This window comes from Cannabis sativa, chromosome 8 (assembly GCF_029168945.1).
Source record: "Cannabis sativa cultivar Pink pepper isolate KNU-18-1 chromosome 8, ASM2916894v1, whole genome shotgun sequence".
Lineage (NCBI taxonomy): Eukaryota > Viridiplantae > Streptophyta > Magnoliopsida > Rosales > Cannabaceae > Cannabis > Cannabis sativa.
Genome location: NC_083608.1, coordinates 22,060,716 through 22,086,578, shown reverse-complemented (window position 1 = coordinate 22,086,578; position 25,863 = coordinate 22,060,716). Strand labels below are relative to the sequence as shown.

Below are 25,863 nucleotides of genomic sequence, written 5' to 3'. Positions count from 1 at the left end.
ACCTAAGTACTAAATTCAATATCGCTAATTATGTCGCTAGTATGTCGACAACACGTCGTGAAAAGACGTTTAACAGAAAATCCCTAACTTTTTCTAGACGATGTCGCGTTATGTCGTGAACATAGTCGCCCTACGTCGCAAATTTTGCACAAAAACCAGAAAATATACCAAAACAATGAAATTCAAACGAAATCAAACAAATTGAACCTAAACTAACTACATTACTTTAAAATGAAGCACAAACAGAAGAAAAAGTAATGAAACAACAAAAAAGTTTAGAAAAATACCTTTTTTTAAGGTTTTGGATCTGGGTTTCGTTTGGGGGTGTCGCGAATGGGGGTTTCTCGATCTCGTCTGGGGTTTCACGATTTCTTCTTCGAAGAGTTCGCGATGTCGTCTGAGATGGGTTTCGCGATTTCCTCTGGATGCTGGGGTCGGGTGGTGAGGGGGTGGTCCGTGAGTGGGGTGAGGGCTGTCTGGTTTGCGTGAGGGGTGGGTGTCGTGGGTGGTCCGGTGAGTGAGGGGTGGTCCGGTGACTGGGGTATGTGTTGTCTGGTTTGCGTGAGAACGAGAGAGAGAGAGAGAGAGAGAGAGAGAGAGAGAGAGAGAGAGAGAGAGAAAACCGAGAGTTAGAGGGAGAGTGAAAGTTTGAAATGGGGAGGGTAAAGTTGGGATTATAATTAATTGGAGAGTATTTTTTTAATTTTTTTTAACATAGTATATTAAAACAATATATGCTATATTTAAGCATATATTGTCAAATTTCCCATGTAAAAATCCCAATAATTAATCCATTGCTTGCGGAGTAGTGAGTTTTGTGGGTGAAAAGAAAAGAGTTTGATCTTAGCCGTCCATCACAAACCTGATAAATTCGGCGGGAGGGCAAAACAAAAAGGTTACCCCTTTAAAGTCTGTTCCCTCCTCCGCTCTCCGATTTCTTAAAATATTATTTTCCTTATTTCCTTTCCCTCCCTCTCTTCTCTTTCCTTTAATTTGTTTGAATATTTTTGAATCCAATTTAGGATTATTTTATTATTTTCCCCATTTTATAGTTTAAACTCTAAACCCTTATTTCCCTTGAGCTCTCTCTCTCTCTCTCTCTCTCTCTCAAGCCTCAACCCAACCACCATTTGCCATGGTTAGGGCTGTGAAGCGCGAATCCACCACTACTAAGCCTTCTACTAAACGAGTCTCTGAAGATGAACAATCTGGTGCCGAGAAGGACCGCAGGGTTCTCCGATCCCGCTACCTCGCCGTCAAGTCCAAAATCAGTGGTATGCCTTTCTTTTCTTTCCTTTTTGTTTTTGGGCTTTTGGATGTTTGTTTGCGCTCAATAATAAATCATGTTACTGTGTTCTTCTTCTTTTTTTTTTTTTTTTTTTTTGGTAACCGTGATGCTATGTTTGATGTTAAGTTTCTTTGTTTACGAATTTAATTCACAATATTGTGTTAGCGTTGTTTACATTTTTTCTTAAAAGGAATTAGGAAGGATACTAATGTGTCAGAACACTGAAAAATGAATATGAGTTTAATTCAGGCCACTTCTTTATTTTTATGAGTTTTTTTTTTTTTTTTTGCTAATTTTTTAGACCATTTGGCGCTTACATTTTTATTCTGTATTCTTGATTGAATACTCTTGGGATAATATATATACCTTATGTGATTATGTGCAGATAAGAGAGATGATTTAACAGATGCAAATTCAGATAACTTCAGTTCAATCATTAATGAGGTGGAGAGCTTGCATCAACTTGGTAGACCTGTGCCCTTTTAAGATATATTTGTTTGGTGACATTATTACCAAGAAAGTTAGCTTACCTGTAATTGTTTTTTTTTTGGGGGTCAAAATTTGATATATCAGTTCAAAAACCTAGAGAGCAAGTTGCTGATGCGGAAGCACTTTTGGACATTACAAGTACGTTAATGTCCTCAGTCAAAGCACATGGAATTCATGGTATAACTCCTTCAAACTTTGTCAGCAGTCTTCTGATGGAATTTGGACGGAGTGGAACCATGGAGGAGCAGGTGAGCTTGACATTTTGGAAGGATGTTGGAGTTGCTGTGTCAGATGTTTTCAGGAAAGCTCCTGGATGCTGCACCATGTAATAGCCATAGCTTATAGTATTAGTTTTTTTCTTTGTTTAAGATGCTTTGTCAGATGCTTATATTGGTATAATTTCTCTGTGTTCAGGATTGGTCCTATGAGCACAGAAATAAAACTTCGTAAGCCCGCTGTTCGTCGTAAACATGTGAGACCTACGGAGAGTTCTCGACCAGAAGAGGTAAAACTGCATGATTCAAATAACATCGTCAATTTTTACACGAACTACGGATACTAATTTAACGTTCTGGTTATTTATTGAATCATTTTAAGGTAATTGGTTTTAGTAGAATGACTTTTCAATTTTTTAAATTCATGTATGTTGTTATTGTGCATCCATTAGTATAGGCTATCATATGGGTCATGGATTTATTGATTTTGATTCTTGGTAGAGTTGCTGAAAGTTAGAAAAACCATCTGCATCTTCATTTTAATTAGTGCTAGGTACTTATACTTATATTTTCTTTTCTTTCCCAATGAATCTAGAAAGATTAATAAACTTCAAATTATATGTGCAGCTTGATAATTCTCTCTCAAAAGAGAAAACAGACACCGATAAGAATATGGCAGTCATGTTCAACATTCTTAGGAAGCATAGAAAAGTCGGGCTTGAAAACCTAATTTTGAACAGGAATTCTTTTGCACAAACAGTAGAGAATTTATTTGCACTGTCATTTCTTGTTAAAGATGGGCGTGCTGAAATTAAAGTGGATGAGAAAGGATGCCATTTTGTTTGTAAGATCTTAAATATTTACCATTCATACTTTTCATTTTTTTTATATATTTAATGTAATAAATGTGTTCATCTGATTTTTCAGCGCCAAGAAATGCACCTGCTGCCAATGCAGTTGCTTCAGGCGAGGTTGCTTATAGCCATTTTGTTTTCAGATTTGATTTCAAGGACTGGAAGGTAATTAGAAAAGGATCTGGTGTATCTTTAATTGTTTACTTTTCTATGATCATTTCTTTTGCTGATAATTATTCTGAGATGGGGTTGCTTTGGATGGACAATTGCTGTCAAAAGCACAACATACTATCCATTCCCTTTTACAGTACTCAATTCATAAATAGTTTGAACAGTTTTTGGTAGTCGTTTATCTATATTTTGTTAGCCCTGATGAATCTATAGATGAGTATTCTTTCAACTATTATTTTTTCTTCTGTGATTACAAAGCTGATATTTTTACATGCAGTTGATGTCAAATTATGTTGATATTGGAGGGGAATTGATGCCGCATAGGTCAAATAGTTCTCAACCAGAACAACCTTCCCAACCAAATCAACCTACCGAGGAACGACAATCAACAGCACCATCACCAGCACCAACAACACCAATTCGGAAGTTCAGTAGGAATCGTGGCTTGGTTTTGCATGATCAGGCAGTTCTAGAAGAGTCCCCTGATAGTGAACCATCAGTTGTGGAAGATTCACCTGTGGATGGAAATGATGTACAAAGAGTTGCTGCCCTCCGAAAAGGGAAGCGTAAATTGAGGTGAGGAGTAGAATTACTGGGGAGGTTAGAGGTTACACCGGCCAACTATGTGTCTTTTCTAGCTTAACTCTTGCGACGAGCTTTATGAATATGGTTACTTAGCTCTGTATATGTGTAGTTATAAGACTGATTTTTATCTTTGGGATCCGGCTATTGTATTATTAAATTTTGTAATTGCTTTAGTGATTCGTGAAATGAAAATTAGTGTTGAGGTTGTCTCTTGCATAGTTTATTCAATTGTGATCTTTCTGGGCTATGAAGAAATTTTCTTACAAAAGATTAGATACTTAATTTTCTCCGACCAACAAGATTTAGATCTGAAATTTTGAATCCTGTATAAGTACTTACATAACGAGTGCTATAATCTCATGTTTCTTAAAATAAGCTAATTAGTATTTTTGTTCCCTAAATTTTGACATGCATTAAATCATGTTCTTTGAACTTTTAAGATCGTTAAAAATGCCTCTTGAACTATTAAAATTGTTAGATTTAAGAACTTCAGTTCAATTTTAGTAAAAAAGTCTAACATTGATGAAAGTTTAGTGGCATAATTTATTATATGTCAAAGTTCGAGGGGTATGATTTGATAGATATTAAAGTTTGGGAAGTATGATTTGGTACATGTCAAAGTTTAGGCGGTAAAAATCTTAATTAGCCTTTTAAATATGTAAGATTAAGCGAACTCAAAAAAAAAAAAAAGAAAATGATGTATCTTTTTGTGGAACATTATGACTTGGCTTAGAGACCAGTTTTTCACAAATCGAGTTCGAAGATTTAAATTTTAAGGATTGTGTTGTGTGAAGGGAAGGTTAAACTCAGATGTATATTGCGCCAGTGATATTTACATGCATTTCAAAAGCCATAGTTAGTTGTAAGGCCCCAGGTTTGGGTAAATAAGGTTCGTGCGAGGTTGGTCATTAGTAGTAATATGAAACAACAACAGTCTTTTCTAATTCTCAATGGCAATTGGGGTCAGACTTTCTTGCTTTGCTTTTTCTTCCATAATTGGTTCACTTTATTATGTGATACATTAAATGATTCTAAAGTTAATACAATTATTCTTTTCTTAAAAAAAAACAATTAGATGGGGTTATGGAATGGAGAACTTCTCAATAAAGAATGATGTCTTTTACAATGATATACCATACCATTACCATACACATCATGTAGTAAATTCTCAAGGATAACCTCGTCAGTTTTCCTAAAATGAGTTTAGAATGACTCGTAAGCTAATCTCAGATATGGGAAACAAAACAGAAATAGACTTATTTTTGGTATTTTTTTTTCCATTAAAATTGAAGTGAGTGAATCTCTTCCTCTCTAGTTGGCTGCCTTGGGAATGTCAAGGTTCTCGAAGATGGGGCTGTCCACTCCAACTCCCATCGCATTCAAACCATTGTCGACGTACACAACTGCACCAGTAATGGCCGAGGCCAGTGGCGATGCAAGGAAAGCAGCCGCATTACCCACCTCCTCTGTTCCATTTGTGTTTCAAGATCAATACAAACTTGGATTGAAATGAAAAATATGCTTGAATATGTCAGCTAATAGCTTAGCTTGGCTTATAGTTTATGTGACTCACCAGCAGAGAGTTCTTTCTGTAGTGGTGCATTTGCAGATGAGTAGTCAATCATCATGTCAATGAAACCAATTGCTTTTGCAGCACGACTTCTTAACGGACCTGAAATTATTAGAGTAATTTCTAATAACATATGCTATACGAGTTCCAAGATCACAAAACAGAAAAACTAGCCTTGTTTTTCAGGGATGAATTTAGAAAGGAAAATAATAAATTAGTAGATGGCACATTTTTCAAATGAAAGAAGCTAAGTGCAGTACCTGCAGATATTGTGTTGACTCTGATTTTGTGTTTCCTTCCAGCTTCAAAAGCCAGAACCTGAACCGAAGGCAATAGTACAGTAAGTGAGATGTTACATAATGGGCAACATACGTTGGGGAATGTTTTATCAGAATTTGGAACATTCAAATATGGCCAATCAGGAACAAATAAAACGAACTAGTACTCACTCGAGTATCGCTCTCCAAGGCAGCTTTTGCAGAACTCATTCCTCCACCATATCTGCCATATGCATTATAAAGATTTATATGTAATGTGCAAAACACTGGATTGACATGGTTTATAATTGAACGGAAACATACCCTGGAATGATCTTTTCTGAGGCAATGTATGTTAGAGAAATTGAAGCACCACCTGCAAATTCAACACTAGAGCTTAGATTACAGGTTTTCTTGCAACAGTTACTGTCTCATAAACTAAGGGTCCTTGAGACAGGAGGCCAGAAAAGTGAAGGCATAAAGAATTAGAAATATGCCTGGGTTCATGATTGGAACAAAATGGCTGAGTAGAGAAATAAATGAGTAACTTGATGCAGAGATGGCTGCAAGATATCCATTCCTTGAGGTCTCTAGAAGGGGTTTGCTAACCTGGGGATGATATTTTATTATTAAGTGCCATGAGGACCATTGAAACATCATCAACATGAAAAGCTTTGTACCTCTGGTCCATTGGCAAGTGAATGGACAAGGATGTCAATACTGCCGAAGTCCTGCTTCACACATTCAACTACTTCCTGGAAAGAAGAAAAACGAGAGTTAATACTACTAGAACCATGCTGAATAGTCCTTTACCCAAACATAAAAATATAGAGGATCTAATGAGTGAATTTAAAAAGCTATTTTGACATATTCCATATCAAAGTTTCTAGATCCACAACCATTTTACGAAAGTATTTAAGATAGTCGCTTCTTTCAAGTTCAGGGATATATTTCAGAAAAGATGGATACCTGAACTGTCCATTTTGAAGATCCTGAATAGCGTTTGTTTGTCTTTATCTGTACAGAGCCGAAATTACAGATATCACTAGTTGTTTCAAATTATATATACACAAAAAGCTTTAACAATCACTGTAGTTATGATTTTCTATTTAGTATATTAGAAAAGATTGAGCATACATACATCCTCAGGAACAGACTCCATATCATCAAAAACTGCATCCAATGGATAAACTTTGGTAATTTCCATCAATGAACCATCTGGCAATCTGAAAAAACCAAAGATTTAGGTAAGCAAATGTGGAGGATTCAAAACAAGTTGGACAAACCTCTACTGATCATTATATTTTCCTTACTTGCGAGATTCATCAAATTTCCCACGCCTTAAACTGGATTCGAAAATGTTCAGCGCCTAAACAGGAATTGATATATATTAAAACTACAATTTTTTCACACAATCATACATAATGAGCTCAGGTTAATTTACTTACTGGCACCCATGTACCAACAAGAATTTCAGCACCAGCAGCAGCAAGAGATTTTGCTATCGCCCAACCATACCCATTATCATCAGCCACACCAGCAATAAACGCTCTCTTACCTATTAAGAGCAGTCCCAAATTTAGTAACATGCCAAATAACTGTAACAAAGGCTAAGTCCAAGATTCATGGTTTCAACAAATGAGAAAACACACACCCAAATCAAAGGTAAAGAGCAACCAAGAACAGAACAAAACAAGCTACTGAATGAATACAAGTATTTGAATGCTCAAGTATAAAAGAAGACTTTTGACCTCTCAAATCAATAGGTAGTCCTGGCAAGGGAGTGTTCTCAACTGTTCCAGACATTGCTCTTGTAACAACCTTTTCGAAATTCTTAGACTGACTAGAAGTCAAGCTAGGGAAGAGTGACTGCCTTGATGAGATGTGAGAAGAGCTTGTCAGCCTTTTCAACATTGGAGACTTAAGCTCAGTACTGAAATTTGCAGTGGTGGGCATAAATTTTCTAGGAGAACAATTTATGCAGGGTTTCACTGATACGATATGCATGCCATGAGTCGCAGTTGAGGCCATTTTGGATGAAACTAAACCACCAAAAACCAAAACAATGATTTAGAACATTGGTAACACACTTGCAATTGCATAATCAATAGGCCAAAACCCAAATTTTAAAACGTTAAAGTTCAATGATATATCTGCAATTCAAATTCATTACTCAGGAGATGGTAAGTCAATTTCAATGAAACAAAAGTAAAGTGTATCGATAGGCGTTGAAACCAAAGAATAGAGTCAAACCAAACAATCCAAACAGATACAAAAAGATCACTGTCTCATTTTGTCAAACAAATAATTAATTGCAAATGGTACTTGTAGAAAATCAAAATAATAGCAAAACGGGCACAAACATATTTAAATAAATAATAATTCAGGAAATGGAAGGAACGAAAAAGAAAACATCGATGAGATTATCCTTAGATGGCAAGAACTAGATTAATAACCACAACAGCAATAACAAAACAAAAACAAATGGTATTCCTAAGCCTTGTAAACAATCAAGCAACATTCATCTCAATTTTTTTTTTAAATAAAATTACGATATCTGCAAATGTGTACCAAAATTGAAAATCATAAAAGGAAAAACCAGACAATTGTAGATCAACCCAGATGAAAGAACGAAACAGTTAAGATTGATCAGAGTTCATATGTAGTGAAGTGAAAGGCATGTTTTTCTCAGTGAAAACACATACATTGAGAAGAAGATCCAAGACTTACCTAGTGTGTGGTATTATATAGAGAGAAAAATATGAGCTTTGTTTGGAAGAATGCAAATCAAAAAATGGGTTTGGGATGTGTATATAATGTAGATAGATGTATTATTGTATGTAAAAAGTTTCGATGAAATCAAGGTGTGTTTGTTTGATGTTTGGTGAGTGTTTTAGTTGAACTTCGTAATTGCCGAATAAGGCAATGGAATTTGGGAGTGAAGAACGAGCAGCTTGTTTTGGCGCCCATATAAAAGGACATTTCTATCCGGGCTATTTACAAAAATATGGGAAAATAAAGATAAGTTTTGATATATATGGCATAAAAACTTAATTACACTAAATATGGCATTTTTTAAAAAAACTTACAAATATGGGAAAAAGTCTTGAGGAATGCCATAAAAAACTTTAAATTTGTGTTTCTTTTTATTTATTATTTCTTTTTTTAAAAAATAAAATACTAAAATAAATAAAAAATGATCTCAACTATAGATATTATTTTTTTTTTACAGAAATTAAACTTGTTTTTTTTTTTTATTTAAACTACTATTTTTTTTTTCTTTGTTTTTTTTGTTAAAAACTAATTATTTCATTAAAAGCAGAAAAAAAAAAAAAAACCAGTTTCATCAACATCATCCTGAAGAAAAAACAATATAAAAAATTATAATCTAAAGATAATATAAACTTTAAAAATCAGTTTCATCAACATTGAAAGAAACTATTAATTTCATTAACAGAATAAAAAAAAATAGTTTCATTATGTTATTAGAATTTTTTTCAAGTTACTTTTTTATTATTTTTTTTCTAGGTTGGAAACTTACATTTATATTTTGTTATTAAATTATTGGTAGGCATTATGTGTTGTTTTGATTATATTTGTAATTAGTATTTTTTTTTTTGTATATTTGTGTGTGTATGGTTTTATTTGATTGTCTGATGAAACTGGTTTCAATTAACTTTATTATTAACATTTGTATTTTGTTATGATTTTTTATAACGTCAAAACTGGTTTCACATGTCGAAACTGGTTTCACAGATTTTAACTGTTCTTTAATAGGGTTGCTCAATTTTTATGATATTATTATTTATTTTTTAGTTTGTATAAAACCAGTTTTCTTATTGTATGATATTTGAACAACAATTTTTATTTTATTTTAATTAATCAGTTTCTGACACACATATTATTTTATTATTTTCATAACTGGTTTTTTTAAGTAACTAGTTTTTATAACTATTTTTTTTTTATTTTTGTTCATAATTGAATTTTATTCAATTTTTTATTAATTTATTTCAAGAAACTGGTTTTTATTTGTTTGTTTTTATTTTGGTTGTTTTACTAACTGGTTTCTCACATTCCACTGTTTTTTTTTTGTTATTCTTTTATGGTTTTTATTGCACTTTTGTCTCTTTAATTTTCTTTGTTTCTTTTTTTTTTCTCTTTCATTTTAATTTATGATTCTCTTTGTTATATTTGCTGCATATTGTATGTTTAAATTAACTCTAATTTTTGAGCAAGCAAATAAAAAATTAAATGCCAAAATAAAGAATGAAGTTAGAAGTTTGATTATTAGGTATTGATATAAAATTTATATGTTCGAAACTGGTTTTTAAATTTAGTATCGTTAATTTGTAAAAGTTTAGTTATTAGGCATTGTGTATTTTTTATTATGTTATTGATGAAACTATTTTTTTTTTTGCCTCTTTTAATGAAATAATTCGTTTCTTTTAATATTGATGAAACTGGTTTTTAAAGTTAGTATCGTCTTTAGATTGTAATTTTTTTCATTATCTTGTTGATGAAACTATTTTTTGTATTCTTTAAATGAAATTATTGGTTTCTTTCAATGTTGATGAAACTAGTTTTTAAAGTTTGGATTTTTTTAGATTATGATTTTTTATATAGTTTTTTTTTTCAGGATGATGTTGATGAAACTGGTTTTTTTTTTCTGCTGTTTTTAATGGAATAATTAGTTTTTAACAAAAAAAAAACAAATAGTAGTTTAAATAAAAAACAAGTTTAATTTTTGTAAAAAAAAATGAAATAAAAAAATGTACACTTATTATATATATTAAGAGAAAAAAATTAGGTTGAGAAAAAAAATTAAAAAAAAAAAAAGAGAGACACAAAAAGAAATTAAAAAAAACAATAGAGAGAGATAAGCGAAAGAAAGAAAAAAAAAAGTAGCAACTGACTTAAAAGTTGAAAAGAAAAAAGAGAGCCAAAATTGACTAAAAAATATATAAAAAAGACAAAAAAAAAAATTTTTGAAGTTTCAATAAGTAAAAAAGAAAAAAAAAATTAATAAAAGTATAAAAATAAAATGTTCTTGTCAAATTAAAAATGTAATGTTTGAAAAAAAATGTAATATTTGGTGTAAATTTTTCAAATAAAAAGAAACCCTAAAATGTAAGTGTAAAATAAATTAAAAAATAAATAAAACTAATTAAGCTAAAAACAAAAACACAAAATATGGGATTGGATAATAAGTTTATAAAAATATGGCATATCAAATACCATAAAAAATCTTAAATGTAAAAAAATGCCATAGAAGAGTGGCAAACTTAAAAATGCCATATTTTTCAAACTTTGTTATGAAATCCCATATTTCATGTAATTTTCACTTTCTATCCCTGCGAAAACTCAATACCTGGACTGGACCTCAACTTGGGCTTTTTATACGAGGAAATTAAACTCTATACATTTTTTAGGGAATTTTACAAAAATACTGCTTTTTGACCAAAACTTTACATTTTTACTGGGACACGGCAAAAACAACTTTTGTACTGCCCAAGCCCAATTTCATTACTTTTGTACTGCCCAAGCCCAACATCATTTCATTTATACTGTGTGTGTGGGGAAACAACCTTCTTCGTGTGTGGGGAGACGCCGGAGACGGAAATCACCAAGAAAAAACCATTAAAACCGGCAAGAATAAACAAAAGCAGTAAAATCGACGTCAATAAATAATCATGGCAAAACAACAGTAAAACAACAGTAAAACAACACTAAAACAATCAAACAAAACAAAAGAAAAAAATGATTAAAAAAAACAAACAATCTGCTGCACAACCTCAACACCAGATGCAAAATCAACTATATTTGCAAGTCTATTCCTAGAAAATTATAAAAAAAAACTACTAAAACAACACTGAAACAACACAAAAACAAATGAAGCAAATATAACTACTTAGAAAAATATAAAAGAAACACACACCTCCATCTTCCACACTCACAGACATAACCATCACAACAACACGAGAACACCCAGAAAATACCTATTAATTCAAATAAATAAATCATGAAAAACAACAGTAAAACAATACTAAAACAATACTAAAACAAAAAAAACAATAAAAAAAAATGATCAAAAATTAACTATGTTGTGCACATCCTCAATACTAAATGCACTATATTTGCAAGAAAAGTTCTAGAAAATTAGAAAAAAAAAAAACCACACTAAATCTTATATTTTAAAAAAAAACATAACTAAGAACTTAAAAAAATTAAAAAAAAAAGAAGAAGAAAAGAAAAGAAGATGAAGAAGAAGAACTAAGAACTATCACCTTCATGGTCTTCCTTCTCCTCATCATCTCAGCCATAAAAACATAGCTTTTATTTGGGTAATATTATAGATTTGGGAAAAAAAAAAAGAAAAAAAAGAAGAAGAAGAAGGTGAATAGTAGATAGATTAGTAAACACATAAGAAGAGAGAATAACCACAAAAAATTTGACCCAAAGACAATAACTGGATGTGTTTTTTTTTTAAAAAAAAAAAGAAGAAGAAGAAGAAGAAGAACATAAGAAGAAGAAGATGAATAATTAAATGGGATAGTAGGTATAAAAACGTGGTGTGAAAGAGAGTAATTGTATTGATATAATGATTAAATTGAATTAAAAGAAAAGAAAAAAAAAAAAAAAGGCTGCCACAAATGTGACAATTCCCATCACATCATTTTTTTTATTGATATAATGATTAAATTGAATTAAAAGAAAAGAAAAAAAAAAAAAAAAAAAAGCTGCCACAAATGTGACAATTCCCATCACATCATTTTTTTTATCACTTAAAATAAAAAAAAAAAAAAAGCTAAAGTTTTAAAGGCAAGAAACTGCCAAAAAAAAAAAAAAAAAGACAGTATAAATGTTGCAATTTCCGTGCAACAGTAAAAATGTAATAAATGGGGAAAAAATAGTAGTGGGTGTAAATTTCCCCATTTTTTATAGGAAAATTTATATGGTATATTAATTTTTGTTTTTTTTTTTTACAAAAATACTACCAGACGGAATTTTTTACTTTTTTACTATATTTTTTTTTTTTATAAATTTCATACTGTAGTATACTGTGTTAAGTTTCATTGGTGTTCTACTGATGTTTTGTAGTTGTTCTACTGTTGTTTTGAATTATTCTGCTTTGTATTTTACTGGTATTTTATAAAAACACAGTATTTTTGAAAAAAATTTTGCGTGACAGTATTTTTGTAAAAATTCACTTAAATTCAAGTATTTTTGTAAGTTTCCCCTTTTTATATTGTCCTCTTTTATTTTTATTCTCTTTTTTAAAGTCTATTATTTTTACCTTTTTTTTAAACATTGTACCAATTTTGCCCCTGTCACTTCAAGATACTCTCTATGTGACTATCTTATGTCAGTGTATTTTGAGTACAATATATATAAAAAAAGGTATGTTTCAATTAAATATAAAATTAGAGATAAATTTGATTAATTGATTAATAAAAGTAGTATTTTTTTAATTACCTCCTTTTATATTATATCGGCCCGGTATCAGTTGGACTATTCTAAGAGATAATTTGAAAAATATATATTTTTTTTTTATCTATGAATCAAAAATATTTTTATATTCGTCTCAAAAAAAATATTTTTATATTATATTTTTATTAAAATATACTTATTTTTTGAGTGGGTTGTCCAATATACTATAATTCTGTATTAAGTATAATATATAATGTTTTGTAACAGAAATGGACTCCTTTTCAAGTGGTGTAGGAAGCAAATCGAAGCCATGCACCAAGTTTTTCAGGTTCAAATCTTTTCTCGTCTAAATAAATATTATGAAGTGTATCCATTTTTAGGTATAATCGGTTATGTGTATAAGAATTTAAGGTTCAACTCAACTATTACAATACAAACTAAAGAAAATGTAATTTCACTAATAAGGAGGGAATTCTTAGCTTAACTGTCTATACAAGTACATTGATTCTGTGGTTCAATGAAGTAAAAACTGCTACATAACAAACTAATAATTTTATTTATGGAGCACAAGGATTGCATTCACAGCAATGTGGTCTGCATTTGTGTAATTACATTTAGATTGATTTATTTGTTACTGATAGCTGTATTATGGTTCACATTTTGTCAAGGGGTTGAGGTTCAAATATTTTTCATTGGTAATTTAAAAATTTTATTGATTGCTTATTGATGCATTCAGGTGCCAAAAGAAAGTTTGTAACATTTTAGCTCATTGAACTGAACTGTTTTTTTATACCTAAGAACAAGTTTGTGTAAATTGTTATCTTAAGCTATCAAATTTGTTCCTAATGCTTTTGTTAGAATAAGTTGCTGGTTCACTTAGGCCATAATATGCATATGTGATCCCGAACAATGCCAAATTGTATGTAATTTGATGCTTCTAAAAGGAAAGGCTCATCCTTGCCTTTCATACCTTTTTCTCTCATGGGGTGAGAAATGTGTGAACTGCCGATTTCCCTCATATCACAGATGATTTTCATGTTATCTTCATTTGAGAATATATGATATTTTTCTTTGTGGGATTTCACTGAAAGTTGGAATTTGGCAATACACTGTTTACATTTAAAGATTGAGGACTTTATTGTGTGCCTGTGCGGTTTTGTTTTGTTGGGTTTGTTATGGGATCCCAAAATATTTTGTTTGTCAATTTACATTTAAGTATGTTATGAGTCACATTTAATCTGCTTGTATTTTTCATCTAAGTCTAATGAATTTATGATATGCTACTGATTGCAGCACCGCTGGTTGTCCATTCGGTGAAAGTTGCCATTTTCTTCATTATGTGCCTGGTGGTTATAATGCTGTCGCCCAGATGATGAATTTAGCACCTCCTGTACCTCTACCATCTAGAAACATGGGGAATCAAGCTCATACACTTAATGGCTCTTCTGCATCTTCAGTCAAAACAAGAGTATGCAACAGGTTTAACTCTGCTGAAGGCTGCAAATTTGGTGACAAATGCCATTTTGCTCATGGTGAGTGGGAAATTGGCAAGGTTGTTGCTCCATCTCCTGACGATCCCCGACCCATGCCTCCTATGCCAAATTGTTACAGTGGTCGGATGGAGCCACCCCAACCGCCTCCAGGCCCTGCTTCTAGCTTTGGTGCATCAGCCACTGCAAAAATCAGCGTAGATGCTTCCCTCGCTGGAGCTATCATTGGAAAGGGTGGTGTAAACTCGAAGCAGATATGTCGCCAGACTGAAGCTAAGCTTGCTATTAGAGAGCACGAGTCAGATCCAAACCTCAAAAACATTGAACTAGAGGGTACTTTTGAACAGATCAAGGAAGCAAGTGCGATGGTGAGAGAGCTAATTGTTAATGTTTCAATGAGTGGCCCAGGTAAACCCTCTGGAGGCCCTGACCATGGACATGGGCATGGACATGGTGGACATGGCCATGGTCATGGTCCTGGTGGTCAGAGTCATGGTCCTGGTTGTCAGAATCATGGCCCTTCAGGAAACAACTATAAGACAAAGCTGTGTGATAATTTTACTAAAGGAACTTGTACCTTTGGAGATAGATGTCACTTTGCACATAGGGCTACTGAATTGCGGAAGACTGGACTGTGAGGCTGAAACTCAGAGTTGTGGTCTTGGATAATTCTGTGCTAGAAACTCATAGAGATCTTGTATTTGTAGTTCTATAATTGACCTTGTGAAATGCAACTTATTTTGACGAGAATATATTGAGTTTTTTTTTGGTTCTCATTCTTTCCTTATGCCCAACCCCAATACTCTCCCATATGCGAAATTTGCCTTATTAACAACATAAAAAAAATGTTAAATTAGCAAAATTACTACATTCAATTTACCTTTTGTGAGTATAATGGTCGTATAGTGTATATTTTTGCGACCAGGTCCATGACCGTTGTGTTATGGTTGCACTGTAGTTTCCGGTCATTTGTGTCACTAATTATGATTATTTTGCTAATAAAAATTATTTTGGAAGTTATTTTGTTAATAATAGTTTTTATAATGATTATATTTACAAAATACTCATCCAGTTAGGTCCCCATAATTTTTAGAAAAATAGGATTTTTCTCTGAATTATGACTTTTGTAAAGTTGTCTCTTGATTTTTTTAGAGTTGCAAAAATCTTCTCTGCCTAAACTATAAAAATTGCTGCAAACATTCTTTTTAGAATTGCATTATGTTTTTTACTTTAAACAATTTGTTGATATAGCACTATCGTGTGACGTTAATCTAAAAGAATATGTATGTGCATTGTTAGAGTTAATATTTATATATTTAATGTTAATAAACTGGATATCGGGTAGCTTAAAATTGTTAAATAGGTCTTGTACTGTAACTCATAGCCACATAAGCAAATTGATGATATTTGCAATGATTCATATAGTTCGAGGATGTAAAGTTTTTTTTTGACAATTTAATTGTCAAAATATTTTTTAATTAATGTAAATATTTATTAAGAAATAAATATAGTTTTTGTTATTTTTTTTATAGGAAACTTGTCATATAAAAAAACGAATTCTCTTTATAGAAAGTTACCTATTTTTGAAAAATTAACTTTATCTTTCTTTAATTGTTAATTTCAGTTTTACTATGTGTATATCAGATCAAATAATCTTTTTTGGGAGGTATTGAAGACCAAATTGTGATCTTGGTCTTATTTGAAAAGTTTTCCGTTTGGTCCTGATTTGTTGCAATAGAGTCCGAACTTGATTTTGCAAATTAGGGATTTTTTTAGGAAAGTTCTATACAGTTGTGAAAACGTGTTTGTGACTATTTTTAGGATTTTTTTGTTTTATAAATAGGACATAGAGAGCAGCCAAACATTTTCTATCTATTCTAGTCTCATATTTCATATCTTAGTTTTGTGAGAAGAGTGTTTCTTTTGTAAAAACCTAGAGTGTTCAATCAAGTTTTCGGTTTCTGTAATGATCTCTTGCTGTTCATAGAATAGGTTGAAGAGAAGCTTTGAACAAAAGTGGGTCTTCGGGAGAAGACTTTTATAAGTCTCATTTTGAGAGGAAGTGAGTATATATCTTCGGGAGGAAGTGAGCACACATCAATAACTGAAGGGAGTTCACTATTTGGTGTGTTTCAGAGATCAACTTAACAAGGTGGATTACAACGAGTTGCGACAAATTATTAGAGGGAGTCTAAATTTGTTTAAGTCAATTGCTTTTATAATCTTTTGTACTTTATTAATTGATTTCATTCTTTGGGCGTGACCCCGTAAACTAGTAGTATTTGAAAGAATACTGATACCACATATAATTTTCTTGTACCAAGTTTTTACTTTCTGCAAAGTTGCTTCTATTTTGATTTTGCAAATTTGTATTATATTGTGACAAGTTTTCAATATGTTACTGTAAATCGTTACAGTTGTGTTTTTAAGTATTTGAATTTAATAAATATATTGGTATTTGTAAAAATAAAGAATTTCAGGAGATTTTTCACAAAAAAAAAATAATTAAAAAGACAAAACTCTACAATGATCATAATTTAGGGACGGACAAAGATACTATTTATTCTAACCCTTTTTATAGGGGAATTACTCCATATATTATTTATTTTTTTTAACTTTTTTCTCAAATTTACTGTTTGAGTTTCTAAAGTGGTTGAAGCGCTAGTGCACTAGGAGTTTTTATGCAGAATTCCGTAAAAATGCAAAAAAAAAAAAAAAAACTGTTTTAAAGTGTAAAAATGAAAAAACCCTATTTTTATATCTATTTGATCCTTAAATTATTTTTTTTTACTTGACATTAGTTCCTCAAGATCTGCTACACGAACGAATAAAATTGACACATAAACATCCAAAATGCCCATTGACGTTAGTTCCTCAAGATCAGCTACATGAACCAACAGAAATCACACCTAAACATTCAAAATGCCCATATTATAGCATCGATCTCTAATAGTTCCTCTCTCATGATCTCTAGTCTTACAAACTGTCTAGAAGTTTATAAAGTAAGAACAAACTTATAAGAAAGAACACATAAAAATAGAAAACAAATTTTATTTTTGATAGCTTTTTTTTTTTGAGAAAATACTATTTTTGATAGCTTTAATTACACATAATATTTATTCAATTATCAAAATCATAATATAAGATTAAGACTTGGTGGTTATAATATTAAAATGGTGTAGAAAAAGATAGTTGGGCTGCATTGAATTTTGGTAAACACACAACAATAGTAGATCGACGCTTTTTCAATTTGTCTAGCATATTTAGAATTAATATGACTAGGTGCTTACTATCAATATTTCTTTTTTTATCAAAGAAAGAATTCATTAATCAACAAATCAAGCTACAACTCCAAACACTATCAATTCACAACTTCTTACAAACAATTATGATCACACTCAGACTCTTTCCACTTTGTTGGTCTCATATTAACTTTGAGGTACTTGAGAGGAAAAGTATCTTCTTCCATTTGCTTTGTACCCCCTGATCTCCTCCAAAATAGACATGAGATTTAGGTTTGTTTACAATCAACCCAGAGAAGCAGCAACTTAAAAGTTTGAAGGCTTCGTGAATCATATTAACTAAGTCTTGGTTACCTTTACAGAAGATAATTAAGTTATCTGCAAAGCAAAGGTTTACCAAACTGTGATCCTTACACAACTGGTGAAAGTAGATGAAGCTTAGAGGAGTCTAGTTAGATATTCATAATAAGAACAAATAATCGCAGCCCCTTCAAACTTGAAACCAATATCAATAGCACTATAAATATACAATGGAATCCACTGCACTTTTAACTTTGAGAAATTGAAACGACTTCTTTTTTACTTGGATTATGCATATATCGACGCCCTATTCTAACATGAAAAATATCAAGTCTACTGCATACCAATACACATGAATTTTCAAATTACAAAATATAAATACTAATTTCCCCACTAATAAAATCTCTCCATATGTTTTTGATACTCTGTCTTTCATAAAGTAAGAACTTTCTTTTGCTAAAGCCTTGTATAAGCTTTGTTTGTCTAATAACACTCAACAATGAAAGAAAATGTTTCCCCTACCTGGTTGTTTTTTTAATTTGAGCCAATTATCTGACATTGTTGAAATAACTGTAAAATATATCCAAATACTCCAATACACAAATTAAAGTTCTATACAACAGTTAATATAGTTTATGATAATGTCTTCTTCAATGATGCTCGTTATGACGAGAAGAAACACTCTGCAAGATCTCCAACAATCTACCCTCACCAAATTCCAAAGCCATTTTCCAATAATAAATTGAACAACTTACTGCCTTTCTTCTCAATTCATTTATATTCTGATCAATTTCCTCTTGATGGCGCCTCATAAAAGGCTGCAGAAACCTACTGTATATATATTTTGTCCCCTGTGTATTATTAAAACTTTATCAACCCAACTTTTAATAAATATTTACAAAATTACAAATTATATGAAAACAATAATATATATACATACATAGATTTACGTACTTTCATTTGGTAAGACCATAGATATATAAACAATGCCAACTTCATTTCACTGTACAATGGTAACCTTAACAATAGAAATTCAAAATCATTAACATAGTGACAATAATAATCCAAGGAGAAAAGAAAACAGAATACGATTTAACATAAGAAGAACCAAAATTTTCATACCAAGAAAAAAAGACATCTCCAATTCTCTCCAATACAGTTATCATAGCAACCAGAATCCTGAGAACAAATATTACAAAAACAATTTTTAAAAACTTTACTTAATAAGGTAATTAATTAATTAATTAATAAATACGTTTAAAATACCAGTATTTGGACCATAATAGAAGTTGTTCAATCTCTGGTTTAGATTTTTCCACAATCTTAAAGCACTCGTAAGCCGGATAAACGTAACCAAATGTCATTCTGCTCATAAAAGCAATTAAAGTCTCTAATCATTACCATTTGAATGACCAAATGCATAAAATGAGAGAAATTTCGGTACAGTGCCATTAATCAATAACTTACAGGAGTATCCTAGAAATAAAAGAGCCCAGCATTTTGAATGCAAAAGACCACACCCAATGACTATATTCGATCGAGAGAAATATGGTTTTTGAGAAGTAGTTTTGTATTTCCCGGATCGGTTTTATCTTTCCATTTTTTTTGAAAGTGTCTTTTCCAAATCATAACCAACCGTACTTATATATCTCTCCATTTTTTAAACAAGAACAGTATGTATTCTAATTATAATAATTTTTTTTTTTGGATGTATATTTATACTAATTAATAATTTTTTTTTTTTTTTAACGTTATTATTATTTTATTTAATAAGGAAAAAATTCATTAATTTAAATAGATAACATAGGATTAGGATCTATAACATCACTACCTTACTAAACCAAACAATAAACAACCCTATTTGCATGATGTACAACAAAAAATAAAGAAACCAAATGAAGGAAGAGTCATTAACAAACTCTTACAAAACTCAATACCCCCAAAAAATAGGAACGCAGTGGCTCACCACCAACAGACAAGCGTTGATATGGAGAGCTTGAACCAGCAACAAGCACCATCGATCTTCTTGCATGGCTGCTGTTTGATCCAACGTCTCATGCTTCTTTAACACTATTAGTTGAATTACACCTTGTCTACATGCTGAACGGCGTGAAAGCCAAACTAAATCTTCCAGTATCAGCAAAAATAGCACCATGCATGTTCACCTTCAGAGCTTCATCAACCGGTTTTTATATCATGAGTTATATAGGGGTTGGTATGAATTTTTCAATATTAATTTTTATGAATTTTTCAATCATGTATACTTACTAAAAGAAAATTTTGTATCAATTTTTTTTATCATTACCATAGTAATACATATTTAATTTAAATTAACAATTAATACAAAATATCTAAAATTAGCTTATTTATTAATTGTTTATCATAAAAAAGTCATTTAAAAATATTGTAAATCAACAACACTTCAATTCAACATGAACAACACTAATTAGAATCAATAAACAACATAAGAACATGATACTAAATGCAGAAAATTAAGGACAGAATTTTTATCCAGGTTCGGCCAAAATCAATGCCTACTTCCTGCTATCCTCTTTGGTATTCATCTTATTCATATCAAGATCAAAGTTACAATCATAACATATATGATACACAGCCTCAAAGTTTCACAGGAGAAAACCCCGATTCTCTCACTTAGACACTCCAAGAAACTCGACTTGGATAGTGCCTCACTCTAGAATTTTCACTCTGTTTCTTCACTCTCCAAACAGCCCTTACTCTCTCTGATTTTCTCTGACTCTCTTAATGAGCTCACATGCCTTTATATATAGGCTTACAAGATGACAAACAGACCAACTAACTAACCTAACTACCCGAACAGTGAGGACTGTGAACATAACAGAAATAACTAACTTTTCCAACAAACTTAGAGCTGAATTTAGGCAACTTGATTCTTTATTTGGATTACCAAAACCTACATATTCCACCTTAATCCAAACAAAGCAAGCAAGTTGAAGCAAACCATAAGGGGGTATACCAGTCAACTTAGGTAGAAGTTATGTTCAGCAAGTCCAAGCAATGCTTGAATTTGCTGACAGATAAGACCTTGGTACCTGCATCTGCAGAGTTTTCTTCACTAGGGATCTTTTCCAGTTCAACTTCTCCTTCTTCTACCTTATCTCTGATCCAAAACAATCTAACATCGATGTGTTTTGATCTCTCATGGTAGACTGGATTTTTGCAAAGGTGAATGGCAGACTGACTGTCTGTAAACACAGTCACCTTCCTAGGTTTCAATTGAATTTCACTTAGAATTCCTTTTAGCCAAACTGCCTCTTTGAATGCTTCGGTAGTGGCCATAAATTCAGCTTCAGTTGTAGATAAAGCCACTACTGGTTGGAGTTGAACTTTCCAACTAATGCATCACTCATTTAGCTGAAAGCAGTAACTTGTTATCGATTTCCTTGTGTCTCTATTGCTAGCATAGTCAGCATCAACAAATCCCTCTAGTTTCATCTTGGAACCAGTTTTGTTGAATCTTAAACCATAGCTTGCAGTGCCTTTTAGATATCTTAATAGCCACTTTAATCCTTTCCAATGCTCCTCTCCAGGATTGGACATAAATCTACTTAGGACACTTACTGCATAGGCTATGTCTGGCCTAGTGCTTATCATAGTGTACATAACACTGCCAATAGCTTCAGCATGAGGCACTTCTTGCATTTCTTTTTGTTCTTTATCAGTCTTAGGAGACTGATCTGTGGTTAGTATGAAATGGCCATCAATAGGTACATTAACCTCTTTTGAATCTTTCATTTTAAACTTCTGCATTATTTTCTCAATGTAGGGGCTTTGAGATAGTGTCAATCTTTTGTTCTTCTTGTCTCTTATGATATCAATGCCTAATATTCTTCTTGCTGGTCCCAAATCTTTCATATCAAACTCTCCATGAAGTACTTCCTTTAGTTTTGCAATTTGACTTGAATCTTTGCCCATTATAAGTATATCATCAACATAGATGAGTAAGAAAGTAGCTTCTTCAGTTTCAGACCCTTTGAAGTAGAGACAAGTATCATACTTTGATCTTGTATATCCAACTTTAGTAACTACAGAATTGAATCTTTTATACCATTGTCTTGGAGATTGCTTTAATCCATATAGTGATTTTTTCAGCAAGCAAACCAGTTCTCCTTTCTCAGATTCCACCTCGAATCCTTCAGGCTGAGTCATGTATATTGTTTCTTCAAGTTGTCCATTTAAAAATGCTGTCTTTACATCCATTTGCTCGATTTCCCAGTCATTTTGAACTGCAAGGGCAAGCATCATTCTGATGGTCTTCATTTTAACCACAGGTGAGAAAATCTCTGAGTAATCCACTCCTTCAACTTGTGTGAACCCTTTTGCTACAAGTCTAGCCTTGTATATTGTCTCTTCTTTCCCTGTAATGCCAGGTTTGTGTCTATAAACCCATTTGCAGCCTATTACCTTCTGTCCTTCAGGCTTTATGATCACTATCCAAGTTTTGTTTTTCCTTAGTGATACCATCTCTTCAGACATTGCCTTGTTCCATTTCTTAGCATCTTTCCCTGATATGGCTTCTTTATAGGTTTTTGGAACTGGTTCTGTTGGTTCAGTGACAACAACCAATGCATATGCAATAATGTCAGCCTCTGCAAATCTAACAGGGGGCTTGATTTCTCTTCTGGTTCTGTCCCTTGCAAGTTGGTATTCTTCCAAGCTTTCATCTTGATTTTCACTTTCTGTTTCAGGAGCTATCTTGATTTCTGTTTGATTTTGCACAGGTTCCACCTCAATTTGCACACTGGTTTTTGATTTGATTTCATTTCCTGCAGCATCAGAAAAACTACCTTTCTCATTTCTTTTAAAAGGAAAATCAAGTTCATTGAAAATAACATCCCTACTTATAATCTCTTTGTTATCTTCAGTTGATAATAACCTATATCCTTTAATACCATTTGGTGATATCCTAAGAAAACACATTTGACTGATCTCTTCCCTAATTTATCTTCAACTCTATGTGCATAAGCTGCACAACCAAAATTTTTTAAATGAGTTAGGGAAAGAGGCTTACCTTTCCATAGTTCTTCAGGAGTCTTGGCATCAAGATTTCTATTTGGACTTCTGTTAATGAGATAACAGGCAGTGTGTAATGCCTCTCCCCAGTATTTCTTGTCCATTCCAGCCTCTAGTAACAGGCATCTAACCTTGTTTAGCAAGGTTCTGTTCATTCTTTCAGCAATGTCGTTTTGCTGAGGAGTCTTTATCACAGTTCTATGCCTATCTATTCCATACTTCAAACAAAGCTCATTAAATTCATCATTATAAAATTCAAGACCATTATCAATTCTTAACACTTTAATCTTTGAATTAGTTTGAGTTTCTACAAGTGTTTTCCAATTTTTAAAGGCTTCCAAGAAATCATTTTTGTGTTTCAAGAGAAAAATCCAAACCTTTCTGCTATAGTCATCAACAATAGACATGAAGTATTGATTACCTCCTGTTGTTTTGACCCTGCTTGCTCCCCAAAGATCTGAGTGTATGTATTCAAGCACACTTTTGGCTCTGTAATCGCTATTCGAGAACTTGATTCTGTGTTGCTTTCCCTGCACACAAATTTCACAAAATGGTAAGTTTGCATGTGTGTAGTTATTTATTAGACCTTGCTTTGATAATTCTACAAGTCCCTGTTCACCAATGTGTCCCATTCGAGCATGCCAAAGTTGAGTTTCAGACACATGTTTGTTTACAATTGCAGCATAGGCAGGCATGACTGTTTGGCCATTCAAGAAATACAATCCATGCCTTTTGGTGCCTTTTAATATCAACATAGATCCTCTTGTTATTCTCATGATTCCATTACTTGTTTTGTATTCACATCCCTCATCATCAAGGGTTCCAAGAGATATGAGATTTCTCTTTAGGTCTGGTATGTGTCTGACTTTGGTGAGAGTCTTCACAGTGCCATCAAAACTTCTAATAGCAATAGATCCAATCCCAGTTACTTGGCACTTGTGATCATTTCCCATAACTACACTTCCTCCATTAATCTCTTCATAATCAATAAACCAATCTTTGTTAGGACTCATGTGATATGTGCATCCACTGTCCAAGATCCATTCATCACAGTCCTTTTGTTGCAGATTGTTGCAGGCATCACCTATTTTCTGACTAGTGCAGCAGTCATTTATTACAGCAAAGAGATCACCATCTGAACTGTAAGTTTCATCTACCACAGCATTCGAGTCATTTGACTTCTCTTCTTCATCCCTGTGTTTCTTTTTCTTATTTTTGATTTCCCAGCAGTTTTTGATTAGATGACCAACTTTGCCACAGTGATGACATTTTCTTGTCTCTTTAGATCTTGACTTTGATCTTGAGTTACCTCTGAACTTTGAGTTATGCCTTCTTGGATTTCTTCCTCTGGTAAAAAGACTTTCATCTTGTCTTGACTCTTGTCTAGCAGCTTTTTGCCAATCCAGTTCAGCATCTCTGGATCATAGAGTGCTCATGACATCTTCCAAAGTTAGAGTGTCCCTACTGTACATTATCACAGTCCTCATCTCCTTGAATTGGTCTGGAAGGCCATTTAATAAGATCACAGCTTGATCTTCTTCCTGAATTGTCTCACCCATATTGGTAAGGGACAACACGATTTTATTTAACTCATCAAGATTTTGTTCTAAAGAGTTAACAGGGTTCATTTTAAAGCCATAGAACTTCCCTTTCAAGAAGATTTTTGTTGCAGTCGACTTGGCCATGTAGAGATGATTTAGCTTTGTCCAGATTCCAAGTGCGGTCTTTTCTCCAATAACCTGTCTTAGTACATTATCAGCTAGGTTCATAATAAGTGCTGATCTAGCTTGTTTCATCATAATTTCAGAGTCTTCTTTCTTGACTCCATCTGATCCTTTCTCTGGTTTTTCATCCTTTTCAGTTCAATCTTCAATAGTTGAATCTAACTTCTGGTAGATTAATAAAGCCATCATCTTCTCTTTCCACAAACTGAAATCTCCAGTCCCATCGAATCTCTCCAGGTCAAATCTTGTTGATGATGAAGCCATTGCAGCCAGCTTCTTTGAGTTCTTGAATTCTTGGTGTTCCTTAGATGTTGAATCTTTGAGATCTTCTTCTCCTTCCTACAAAACCAAAGCTCTGATACCACTGTTGTAAATCAACAACACTTCAATTCAACATGAACAACACTAATTAGAATCAATAAACAACATAAGAACATGAAACTAAATGCAGAAAATTAAGGACAAAATTTTTATCCAAGTTCGGCCAAAATCAATGCCTACTTCCTGCTACCCCCTTTGGTATTCATCTTATTCATATCAAGATCAAAGTTACAATCATAACATATATGATACACAACCTCAAAGTTTCATAGGAGAAAACCCCGATTCTCTCACTTAGACACTCCAAGAAACTCGACTTGGATAGTGCCTCACTCTAGAATTTTCACTCTGTTTCTTCACTCTCCAAACAGCCCTTACTCTCTCTGATTTTCTCTGACTCTCTTAATGAGCTCACATGCCTTTATATATAGGCTTACAAGATGACAAATAGACCAACTAACTAACCTAACTACCCGAACAGTGAGGACTGTGAACATAACAGAAATAACTAACTTTTCCAACAAACTTGGAGCTAAATTTAGACAACTTGATTCTTTATTTAGATTACCAAAACCTACAAAAAAATTTAAAATTAAAAGTGTTTATAAAATATCTAATTTAATTTAATTCGTGCTATCTAATTCAATGCAAATATTCGCCCTTCGTGAAATGGATTAAATTGAAAATTTTAAAATCTACACTTTACCAATTAAACATTGATTCACATATAAAATATCAATCTAAAAATATTTATATATATTTAAAAAATAATTATCGGAAAATTCTACAATGCACCCTCTTAAAATGGATACATTGATGCATCATTATCTATTTTAGCACTCGAACTAATTTTTTAGTCAATTTTTTTCTTATGGTC

General features: G+C 32.3%; 4 protein-coding genes across 4 annotated transcripts; 2 read left to right on the top strand and 2 right to left on the bottom strand.

The window, feature by feature from the left end:
* The first annotated feature begins 815 nt into the window (after positions 1 to 815).
* On the top strand, positions 816 to 3,811 carry LOC115701439 (non-structural maintenance of chromosomes element 4 homolog A). Its single transcript, XM_030629242.2, has 7 exons — positions 816 to 1,274; positions 1,674 to 1,754; positions 1,862 to 2,102; positions 2,192 to 2,282; positions 2,620 to 2,836; positions 2,920 to 3,011; positions 3,295 to 3,811. Exons 1-7 carry the CDS (start codon positions 1,136 to 1,138, stop codon positions 3,595 to 3,597), a joined length of 1,164 nt encoding a protein of 387 aa, XP_030485102.1. The 5' UTR covers positions 816 to 1,135; the 3' UTR covers positions 3,598 to 3,811.
* Positions 3,812 to 4,678: 867 nt separating this feature from the next.
* On the bottom strand, positions 4,679 to 8,146 carry LOC115700720 (enoyl-[acyl-carrier-protein] reductase [NADH], chloroplastic). Its single transcript, XM_030628349.2, has 13 exons — positions 8,001 to 8,146; positions 7,181 to 7,471; positions 6,878 to 6,987; positions 6,743 to 6,798; positions 6,571 to 6,655; positions 6,399 to 6,446; positions 6,110 to 6,184; positions 5,927 to 6,038; positions 5,754 to 5,805; positions 5,622 to 5,673; positions 5,433 to 5,490; positions 5,176 to 5,274; positions 4,679 to 5,068 (listed from the first exon to the last, which is right to left on the bottom strand). Exons 1-13 carry the CDS (start codon positions 8,014 to 8,016, stop codon positions 4,914 to 4,916), a joined length of 1,209 nt encoding a protein of 402 aa, XP_030484209.2. The 5' UTR covers positions 8,017 to 8,146; the 3' UTR covers positions 4,679 to 4,913.
* Positions 8,147 to 13,108: 4,962 nt separating this feature from the next.
* On the top strand, positions 13,109 to 15,259 carry LOC115698827 (zinc finger CCCH domain-containing protein 14). The gene is made up of 2 exons (XM_030626018.2): positions 13,109 to 13,185; positions 14,151 to 15,259. The coding sequence occupies exons 1-2, from the start codon at positions 13,127 to 13,129 to the stop codon at positions 14,983 to 14,985; spliced, it is 894 nt and encodes a 297-aa protein (XP_030481878.2). The 5' UTR covers positions 13,109 to 13,126; the 3' UTR covers positions 14,986 to 15,259.
* A 2,987-nt stretch (positions 15,260 to 18,246) lies between these two features.
* LOC115698636 (HVA22-like protein i) lies at positions 18,247 to 19,505 on the bottom strand. Its single transcript, XM_030625765.2, has 5 exons — positions 19,357 to 19,505; positions 19,156 to 19,254; positions 19,012 to 19,068; positions 18,844 to 18,907; positions 18,247 to 18,740 (listed from the first exon to the last, which is right to left on the bottom strand). The coding sequence occupies exons 1-5, from the start codon at positions 19,386 to 19,388 to the stop codon at positions 18,540 to 18,542; spliced, it is 453 nt and encodes a 150-aa protein (XP_030481625.2). The 5' UTR covers positions 19,389 to 19,505; the 3' UTR covers positions 18,247 to 18,539.
* Positions 19,506 to 25,863: the final 6,358 nt, after the last annotated feature.

Coding starts and splice junctions, on each gene's coding strand:
- LOC115701439 (XM_030629242.2), top strand. CDS start 1,136: ATGGTTAGGGCTGTGAAGCGCGAATCCACCACTACTAAGCCTTCTACT. Junction 1,275..1,673: donor CGTCAAGTCCAAAATCAGTG/GTATGCCTTTCT, acceptor GATTATGTGCAG/ATAAGAGAGATGATTTAACA. Junction 2,837..2,919: donor GAAAGGATGCCATTTTGTTT/GTAAGATCTTAA, acceptor CTGATTTTTCAG/CGCCAAGAAATGCACCTGCT.
- LOC115700720 (XM_030628349.2), bottom strand. Junction 6,799..6,877: donor TTGTTGGTACATGGGTGCCA/GTAAGTAAATTA, acceptor ATTCCTGTTTAG/GCGCTGAACATTTTCGAATC. Junction 6,656..6,742: donor AAATTTGATGAATCTCGCAA/GTAAGGAAAATA, acceptor TGGTTTTTTCAG/ATTGCCAGATGGTTCATTGA.
- LOC115698636 (XM_030625765.2), bottom strand. CDS start 19,388: ATGCTGGGCTCTTTTATTTCTAGGATACTCCT. Junction 19,255..19,356: donor TTTATTTCTAGGATACTCCT/GTAAGTTATTGA, acceptor TTTTATGAGCAG/AATGACATTTGGTTACGTTT. Junction 18,741..18,843: donor TATGGTCTTACCAAATGAAA/GTACGTAAATCT, acceptor AATAATACACAG/GGGACAAAATATATATACAG.
- LOC115698827 (XM_030626018.2), top strand. CDS start 13,127: ATGGACTCCTTTTCAAGTGGTGTAGGAAGCAAATCGAAGCCATGCACC. Junction 13,186..14,150: donor CCATGCACCAAGTTTTTCAG/GTTCAAATCTTT, acceptor TACTGATTGCAG/CACCGCTGGTTGTCCATTCG.